The 10,289-nt window shown below is 31.4% G+C and overlaps 1 protein-coding gene across 1 annotated transcript; it reads right to left on the reverse strand.

Annotated features, from left to right (window-relative positions):
- Positions 1–425: 425 nt before the first annotated feature.
- LOC128552122 (protocadherin-16-like) lies at positions 426–7,144 on the reverse strand. The gene is made up of 5 exons (XM_053533142.1): positions 6,910–7,144; positions 4,001–4,241; positions 3,045–3,163; positions 2,019–2,084; positions 426–1,773 (listed from the first exon to the last, which is right to left on the reverse strand). The coding sequence occupies exons 1-5, from the start codon at positions 6,968–6,970 to the stop codon at positions 1,547–1,549; spliced, it is 714 nt and encodes a 237-aa protein (XP_053389117.1). The 5' UTR covers positions 6,971–7,144; the 3' UTR covers positions 426–1,546.
- Positions 7,145–10,289: the final 3,145 nt, after the last annotated feature.

A 10,289-nucleotide genomic window follows, 5' to 3' on the forward strand; every position in this document is an offset into this window, starting at 1 on the left:
TCAGACACATAACATAATTCTTAAATATTCGCTAGGAAACAGGTATGTTGGAAATGTATCCATTCGAAATATTTTGGAAACAGAAAATGGCACAATATGGATACTTTTGTCACACCAGGAAAAGTATTTTCCCTTGTGAAAATAAAACACACATACACACAAATATTGATACATTTGATGTGGTGTAAAGGGTTTTAGGCATTGAGAAAAGGGCATACATATGACATAAAAGCGCATAAGTTTTAAACAAAATAAAATATTTTCACTCAAAAATTGTTGAAATGTTAACTATAATATTTTTTAAATGTCGTAAAGCAATAACATTGTTTGATATTGTTCACACCAATTGCCATGTATGGAAATAACTTTCCAATATAACGAATAGATACATGTAAACACATGTCACATATATGACCCAAACCAAATTATAATTTCCATTATTTATTCCATGAATATACTATAAGAAAATAAGAAAGAACATGTCTAAAACCTAACTAAGAGTTGAAAGCACACACTGGGACAATGATTTGACATCGATATAATGATATCTCATAACAAAAATCACTTCCCTAATACGACAAACATCATGTTTCTATGACAACCAAGTACTAAAGGGAGTAGACCAACGAGCACTATATAGCTACTCTTTCAGGAACTTGAAAAACAATTGTAGAAGGTTTCTTTTAAGAAAAGTTAATTCCTGTTAAACTGTTGTCAGTTTGTTCGCATGTTGATTTGCAGTATTGTAACTGTGTAGTTATAGAAAAATTGTAAACCTCGAGTGTTATCATAAATCGACGGTAGACAAAATTTATTCCGACTAACAAAATAAATGTTCTTATTTGTATGTATTTCTTGTATACATACGAGTGTTAATTCTATCATCTTTCAAAGTCTAGTTTTGTACAAGTTTCTTCTCTGTCTATAGTGTATCGGTCATCTCACCTAAAGTTCACTAATATACATAAAAATCGTAACATGTTAGTAATTTTATATATGTAAATGAATTAGAAATGCCAGTAAAGATAGAAAGTGACTTTAGATGCAATAGATAATAAATGCTTTAAACCTGCCACAATTTTCGTCCTTATAACAAAATATATTTGGGTGGGGAAGGTGTCAATAAGAGCGTTTAATAATAAGCCGTATCATTCATGGCTATGTAATAGATTTGTTTGAAGCATTTTTGACTACAGTTGGTTTAAAAATCATATATTTTAGGCAGCTGTTTTCTATATAACTGTTGTGAAACATATATTCATATTGGGATCTAGCTGTTTATGACATTATTTATTTCTTAAATATATCCCTCACATAACACTTATTTCGTATGCAAATATAACAATTTCTAGCATATATAATTGTACTATTGTACTTGGAAAAAAGAAACAAATTGGAAACTGTTATTTTTTACGCGTTGAAAAAAAAAAACGGTAACATTTCAGAAGAAAAGCCGAAAATAGAAATGATGAATGCTGTTGTTAAATGTTTATTTCTATGTTATCCAAAATTGGAATTTCACGCCATTTCACGTTTTCTCTGCAATTCAAAATATGTTAACTAATAGAGCTGCAAGAAGTGCCATCAAACTGGCAGCAACACCCACTGCACTGCTGCAGACATCCGCGACTGTTACAGAAACTGTTGTTGTTGATGTCAAGGTACCGTCGTCGGCTGTGACAACAAGAGCATAGCTTGGTGTAGTGGCCTTGTCAAGGGTCACTCCGTCAACCTGAATAAGGCCTGTGCTCGAATCAATTTTGAAACCTGAACCTGTGTTTTTATATAAGGATAAAAGTTTATTATTTATCATAAAATAACAGGGATAAAATGAATTGTAACGTGATTTTACGTGCAATAATTATTTCAATTTACAATTAACAGTCGTATTTATTAAATTTGTTTGACAACATTAAGATTTGCATAAACAACGTAATTCAATTCCTGTTAAATGTACAATAATTCATTATATCACTGTCAAGTGTTTGGCATTGGACAGTTAAAACAATGATAATTACCAGTTAAAGCGTAATTAGGCGTATCGCCATTCGCGTCTGTTGCTGATACGGTTACCAATGTAGTATCTGAAACATAATTGCATTTCTTGTTAGTTATTCGGCATTTACAGTCACATTACAAATGGCAACAAGTTTGACGGATACCCTTTATAATGTCTAGATATTGCAACATCTGCACTTTATTCATAGCAGCAGCAGAACATACGTTGCATTATACATTTAGTATTCGATACATTATTCAATAGGGCAATGAAGGTTTTGTATTGCTCACCTGACCTAATTCTTACCCTAGATAACCAAGTATCTAATTTCATCTTAATTTCCTTTAAGCGAACATTATGAACATGCTTAATGATTAAGCTAACAGTCGATTAACTTTTAGGATTATATTTCAATATTTTAGAAGACTGTTTAGAATATTTTACATTTTTAAAGCATTTACAGTTCAATTGAAATATCATATTAGTCTTTGCCATCAGAACTTATATCTTGAATCAAAATTGAACCGGAGATTAGCTTAACAGTCAGTTAAAAGATTGATTTGCACAACTTGGCCCGATTATTTGATGTTAGTGCTATCAGTCTTCACTTTTGATCTAATCTGAGAACTCATAGCGACCCTAAGGTTTATTTTCAGGAAACTCTGCTACCAAGTACAGTAAAGACTTTGGAAAAAGTTGACATTTTGAGTGTTAACAGTCATTTTGTTGACGAAGATGGAAGGAAACTGAACACGACGGACGCCTGACAGGGTGATCACAACATGTGCACTTTGTGTTCAGGTGACCTAAACGCTCTATGAATATACAAAGTATCGTAAAAGAATCGTAAGAAGCATCAGTAACTCAGTGGTTAAGGCCCCTGAATCTGAATAACTTGCCCTCTTTCTTCTGTGAATTCTAACCAGATGATCTCGGGTGTTTGAACGTATGTTTTGATGGACATCTGGGATTTTAGGTAAATCACATATAATTGTCTCAAACCCAACAAAACAAAACAAAACAAACGGATCATTTCATTACTAACCAGCTACGGAAGCGTCAAGAATGCAAGGACTGTAACTGGTTGCAAATGATGGAGCAGTATTGACGGTGACTGTGATAGTTGCTGTCCCAGAAGTCGGTGGATCTGCGCTATCTTCGGCCCTATAAATGCAAATGTACTTTATTCCTAAATGTTAATGTGTATATATTAAATGATCTACTATAGTGTCTCGGTTGTCTCAGTAGAATGTGCACAAGAGTAAGAATAGAGAGGTGGCGAGTTCGATCACCAAGCGAATGTCGTGAATGAATATTCGTTTCCTGCTATGACTCATATGTGAAATTGTCATTACTTAAAAACAAGATAAGATGGTACAGAATCCCAAAATACAGGTTGAATATTACCTGATCGCTGTTAAGAATAAACATGCATTACAAACAGTGTGTAAATTATATATCAATCAAATTTTATGACAACGAAAGCTAACTCGAACATATAATTTTTACGATTAAAGACTGCTAGTTTTTAAAAAAATAAATGCGTATTTCTAATGTTAGGCGAAGGTATCTAGATATGCATGTACTCATTAAATTATTTCTCTAGGATTGACATGATAGACACAACCATAAAGCTGGGATAAAAAATAACGAATTCTACGTCGGGTTCAAACTCTGCTATGATGAGATATATGTAAGAATTCGGCCATCTGTAAGAGATGAATAATTACAATTTGTACCAACAGCATATTGAATACAAACATACTTTTAGCAGACGGATGTTAAATTGTATATAACAGACAATTGAAAAAACAACATTTTTCAGGATGAAAGACTCGTTGTTATCGTCCTCTTTAATTATCATTTAATTTATTTCGGTGTGACTGAGAAACATTTGAAAATTTAACCAAATCCTCTGATGTCAAAACTACAGCAATAAGGAGATTTCACCATATTCATTTTGTCTTGGAAATATCAGAATATTATGTAATAAATACAAACTTAATGAGTAATGTGTATGATGAAGCTGTTGCGTAGTCAAGTGCGGCAGTAATTGTCAGTGCACCATCTGTACCCAAACCAAATGGACTAACTGCAGTTACTAAGGAGTATGACGTTGCGCCTGTGGCGGCAAATGTTGTAATTGTTTCACTAGTGGCTTGGTTTTCTTGAATAGTAAGGGTTCCTGCTCCATCTGCACTACCAGGTATATCCGGTACGGTCCAGGCGGAAACTGCTGCATCTGCAACGCAAATGAGAACATCAGTATTACAAATTCAGCAGCGCAGAAAATAAGTCTTTAGTAGCGAACTAAGTACATGTTTACAAGAAATAGGTACAACATAATGTATTATAGAATTTTCGTTATAATTGGCGGTATTGGAGAAATAAGATAATTGATTTTATTTCTAGCTTAAACGCTATATACCATTTATTATTTTGTATTCAAACCGCGCTTAGCTGTACAAATAATTCATTTACTGGGGGAAAAAAGGTCCAACACGGAAATTATAATTATCTTTTGAATAGAACGCTTGATCTGAAGGTTGTATCAAATTGCATTTAACACATTAATGAAAACGAGACAATGAGTATTATGTGTAGTTAAAATAAATCCAATGGAGATAAAAAAAAATATTATTAAGAAGGAAACGAAGAACGATTGTTGATAAATTTATGTAGTAAACCTCTTACATGCCCATAGGAACTTAACATTTTTGCCGGGTCTTCCTCTTTGTAAATAACATGTTCATATTATTATTATTACTATTACTATAATAATAATAACTATCAATATAATAATAACATCATAGCATTGCTATTTTGCTTTTGCTTCTTTTTAATTTAGCTAGTTTACTAGACAGCAACGGCAAATATAAGATATCTTGATTTTGAGGTCACGTATCGTTTTTTTTTTTATAAATATTTTATTATTTATTTGTTGTTGTTGCTGTTTTTTATGGAAATCCGTTTTCATCAACAATAGTTCAGTTATGTAACGTTTTGCAGTAAACGTTTCCAGTGATTATGGACTCAGTACCAGTTTTAAGAATCGTGGCGGGCTACTTTTAGAGAAATGTATTCTATTAAATCGTCGCGGAGAACATATGCTTCCAGAGAGACATCATTATCATCTCTGTTAGATCATAATGTCCTTCCTTCAAGACTAAAACTTTGGCGAAATATCATGACTTTGTAAACGGCAAATTGGTACATATTTATTAACACAGCTGTTACATACTACCTACTTCGCAAAAAAGAAATGTATTTGTCACATAATATGGTGTGTAATTTTGCATCTGATATAGCTTTAATTTCAAAATTTAACGTAAATTATCTTTGGATTGCTTTGTGTTTTTTGTATGTAATTTTAGTCAACAAATTATTCATCTAAAATTTATTTTATACACGCTTATCTATGCTCTATTCATACAATTAAGAAAATTCAAATACTTCTGTATAATGTTCAAATCTTACATACTAATTGCTCCATATTTTGGAGCAACTTGTTCCGTTTTGATATGTTAAATGTCTTTTTTTAGGTATAGTATATTGCTCCCGAAATTTGTTTTGATATTGACTCACATGAATTCTGGTGTCAAAACGCAACAATTGTAAAAGACATGGATAATTTGTTATGATACATTTAAGTTAATACAAAGAAAAATTCAATCGTTAAAAATCGAAAAACAAATATTCGCCGCCTCAAAAATTGATAGCTTTATTTTGTGCCGAAAAAAGATTTAAAACTCCAACGCATAATATATTTACTCAATTCTAAAAGAAATGCAGAACGATACTCAGCAAAAAGAAAGAAATGTATAAGCCTTCCGTGCTTGGCCCGGTCTTAAAAACTATCGGTTGCAGAACTTGGTAGTAAAATCATAATTGACCGTCCGCAAGAGAACCGAACTTGTTTTGTATAACTGTTATGAACATAAAAGATAATTTGATCTTTATAATAAATTGTAGTTGTTTCAGTAGCAAGTTAAATTAAGCGATATCATAAATTTGAACATTGTACGTGTGGTATCATTAATCGTATAAAATAATTCAAGTGTTTGAAACTCTCATACGTTGCATGTAAAATAGCACATGTACAGTTTTCCACGTAGAATGTATTGTAAATAGTGTTATAAAAAAAGAAAGTGAGTAAACGAGAAGTTTCTTTTTCACAGACAAAAAAGTAAAACTACGAAAAGATATTTCATAAAGGTAGTTTCGTTTTTCGACAAAAAATATACATATGCATTTTGCTCATAAGATATGGGTAAATTTTATTAAAATCATGTTTCATGCGTCTCTATGTCAGAACATCACTAACAGGGACCATAATGTAAATAAGGGATTTCTTCCCTTTTTTGTGTTATCCTGATATTAATTTACTGATATGGTTCATTACATATGCATATTTCATGAATTTTATCATTTTTTACCTTGCTGATAAATTTTAATCTCATATCATGAATGTTGTCATTATCGAAATAAACAAACAAACAAACAAACAAAAATATGATAAAAGCGATCAAAACACATCTGATAAAAAGGTAAAACTAACATTTATGTTTACATTCCGTTAAGTATTTTTAGAGGTATCCAAAGACGTGTTTAACATCACCGTCAGTGGAAAATACAGGCACGGTATATATGATACAATAATTTGTCGAAAATAGAAATATATTATCATCTGTTTCTTTTAATTTCACTTAGATAACTAGTACATGAAATTTATTTCTTTTGGGGAATAATCCAAATGCATATTGCTATAACCAAACACAATTTACAAAATGTAATTGCAACAAAAAAGAGATCTGTTTGTCACGCAGACTAAAATTGCAAAGTAGAAATGTTATAATTCTTGCGTTATAAAATAATTATTAAAATAAATCATATAGCATTGTAGCTATTACCTCCATTCTGGAAGAAACAGACAAAAGCCAAAAAGGCAGCTGAAATCCAGGCAATCTTCATTTTAGTTCCACTCAAAAGACACTTAGTAAACCAAACAGTTAACTTAAATGTAGTTGCTGTTGTCTGGTAGGTGCAGTTCCATTTATACCCTTATCCCCAGCGGTTTCTATGGTCAGACGTAAATATTGATATTGTCCCTGTTTCCATGTGTGCAACTAGGGAAACATGTCATAACATTACAGACTGCACAAAGCATTCGTACTATTACAAAACGCTTCGGAAATGTATGAATCAAAACTCATCCGTAAAGCAAATATATTACGGCCAATCAGTAGTGAACACGTTCTTCAAACGCGAATGATTACACGTGGGCGTGTTTAAGCTCTAGGTAACTAAGATACCTTAACGCGAACGTCAAAGATCTGCTTATCTTCTGAGAGAAATAACATGTGTAGACATGTAGTTATATATTAGAAAAAGTGAATAAGCATATCGGAGGACAGTTTGTGTTAAACTGCTAAAATATAATATTTCCATTATAATCTAATAATTTAAGACATTTCAGTAGTAGTGGAAATGGTTAGGTAAGGAAATATTTTGCGTACAATGTTGTTTGCCTAAAAATACCTACAAATATGTGAATGATTTTTAAAATTAAATGGCCATATATATTTACGAAGAAAAATAATTTTTTGTTTAGATACCAAATACCCTCGCCTATCACCGACAGCAACAACAAATACATAATTTCTTTCATAAAATAAAAAAAAACACTTAGATAAAATAACGTATTGACGACCATCTTTACTGAGGAGATTATTTACGAAAAACACTTTACAGCTACTACCTTAATAAAAATGTATTGACGGCCATCTTTGATCAGGAGATTATTTGCGAAAAGACCTTAAATTCTATCATCGTGTTAAGAATGTATTTACGTCCATCTTTATTAAAGAGTTTATTAACAAACACTACTTCAAAATGTATCATCGAGAAAAGGATTCCATGGAATAAGACATTACGTAACAGGTATGCTTCTGTCTCTTACTTTGTTATAAATTTCGTAAATTGTTGCTAAGAGTAGTTGCTATTAAAATGTGATATAGGGTTTTAGAAGGGTTTTTTTTTCAACAAATTTACAAGCAACTTAGGGGATCAACCACATGATTCTACCACATTTATCAATATAAAAAACTTTTATGACAGTAACTGCTGTTTCAATGACTCACTGATTTCGTAATAGTATCACAAATTTCAGTAGAAAGCTTCAGTCATGAACCTAACACGTTTAAAAAAGAAATAAATCAGTGCTCCTCGGTAATCAAATGTTTCTAAATACTTTGATTACTATATAACATATAGCTTTAAATATATACAAGAAGTTGAACTTATTGTAAGACTTCCAAACCGAAATTAAGATCGACTGTGAGAGATTACAGTTTTAAATCATACGATTCAGTTATGAAGCAAACAATAATCATGGTAATAATGAGTGTAATTGTTGACATGGACTTTGCAACATCCTAGTCCATCGGCAGATTTTTGGCGAGTATTTGACATCAAAAATTTAAATCCATCTTATAAAGACTACAAAATAAATTATAAATCCTTTTAAGTGATTTGACAATCGTGCAAAACTTTCGTGATTTTTGCTTACCTCATCGACATATCCCGGGTAAAGTATTGCCTAAAGATAAAGCCTCAATTTTCTTTTTAACAATGTCGTATAACAATCTCATGATTAACGTCATACCAATACAATTGTAAGTCACGGCAACTCTCCAGCTCCTGATAATGGGGAAAGACCGCAAAAGTTCCTCTTCGAGAGGGCGGGCATATGAGTGGAATCACCGACCTTCCGTACGCCGGCAGGAAAGCATCCACACACAAAATTATTATCTAAACCTGTAGAATTGTTTCGAACCTACAGTACAGCCGATAGCGACAAGTGATTTGAAGTAAACAGTCATTTAAAGTCAGATACTAAATTGTCGATTTAACAATAGTTTTTGCGATATTATATTAGTCAGGCAGAAATATTTCTGGCCGGTATTTGTAACAAAAACGACTTTTTGCTGTTTCTGTCTAAGAACCGAATTAAATCATTACTGAATTAATATTTGATATACCATTCTAAAGGGGAAAAATGAGAAAATTTTAAATGTAATAAACATCCACACTTGTCAAAATTTTGGTTTCGTGTCCTTATTCCAGTCACTTTATAATTATAAGATTTTGAAAACTGTTTTGAATCCACTGCTTATTAAGTTCTTGGTTATGGTCAAACGTCTATTTCGTACGGACATGAATCTTTTGATTTCAATTATAAAAAAATAAATTTCATTTGAATTACGGGGTTTTTTTTAATGGATTTTCGTAAAATGACTTTTATGCACATAGTCCTCCACGACAAATAATAAATTCACAGTATTTACAAAAATTGACGAGCTTTATTTCGTACGTTATGCTATTCTACCATCCTTTAGCCAATGAAGTTTTGTAAACAGAGGGTAATGTCATTCGCGCAAAAATTACAAAGAGAAAGGTATCATAATTTATCTGCTTTATTTGATATTAAACTAAGACAGCTTTTAAAAATGTTTGTAGAAACAATTATCAATTTTGAGCAGTCAGAGCCTGTGAAAATGTTACGAAGCGAGTGTATGGAAAGAAAATCCTCGGACGAATGTCATTTAATCAGTTTTACTATTGAAATGAAATATTTTGTTTTAGTCAGTTTAGCGCAAGTTTATTGTTCACTGCATTATATGTACATTGCAGTAATAAATTTGTTCGTATATAAATAATAATACAATAATAATTAGATAACAAAATATATTCGAAAAGTGATAAGTGCACTTGGGTGGCACTTTTGGGTGTAATAAATTTGTATGCAAAAATACATGTTGCAAACTTTATGATACATATTTAGTTTTATAAGTAATACGAATCAAAGCGGTGTTAAAAAGAGGTAAAACACATCATTTTAAGAATGAAATATAATGGTAGACGGGGAAAGCATTTTTGATTGAACAAAATACATACAAAATTATGATAAATGCTAAATATATGTGAAGAAAATACGTTAAAAATCTAATATTAAAAGGTTGTTCAAACATATAGGAAGAATCAATTAAAATTAATAGATAATGAAATGTGAAACTTTAAACTCCAAACAAGTTCAGTAACAGTTTCAAATGATTTACAAATTCGATTGAATGTAATCGCCATTATTTTGTAAACGAAACGCAATATTCATAAAGTGGGCTCAAGAAACAGATATCAAACCGATCAGATCGTAAAAGCACTTATTAGCATCTACTTTTAGGAGTCATTAAGGTATACAAATTACAAACAAGAAGAAATAACATTATTTACA

This window comes from Mercenaria mercenaria, unplaced genomic scaffold (assembly GCF_021730395.1).
Source record: "Mercenaria mercenaria strain notata unplaced genomic scaffold, MADL_Memer_1 contig_2064, whole genome shotgun sequence".
NCBI lineage: Eukaryota > Metazoa > Mollusca > Bivalvia > Venerida > Veneridae > Mercenaria > Mercenaria mercenaria.

Excerpts from the sequence above, each read along its gene's own strand:
- LOC128552122 (XM_053533142.1), bottom strand. The coding sequence starts at position 6,970 with ATGAAGATTGCCTGGATTTCAGCTGCCTTTTTGGCTTTTGTCTGTTTC. Across the intron at positions 4,242-6,909 it reads CTGTTTCTTCCAGAATGGAG|ATGCAGCAGTTTCCGCCTGG; the intron begins GTAATAGCTACA and ends TTTGCGTTGCAG. Across the intron at positions 2,085-3,044 it reads TCTTGACGCTTCCGTAGCTG|ATACTACATTGGTAACCGTA; the intron begins GTTAGTAATGAA and ends ATTATGTTTCAG.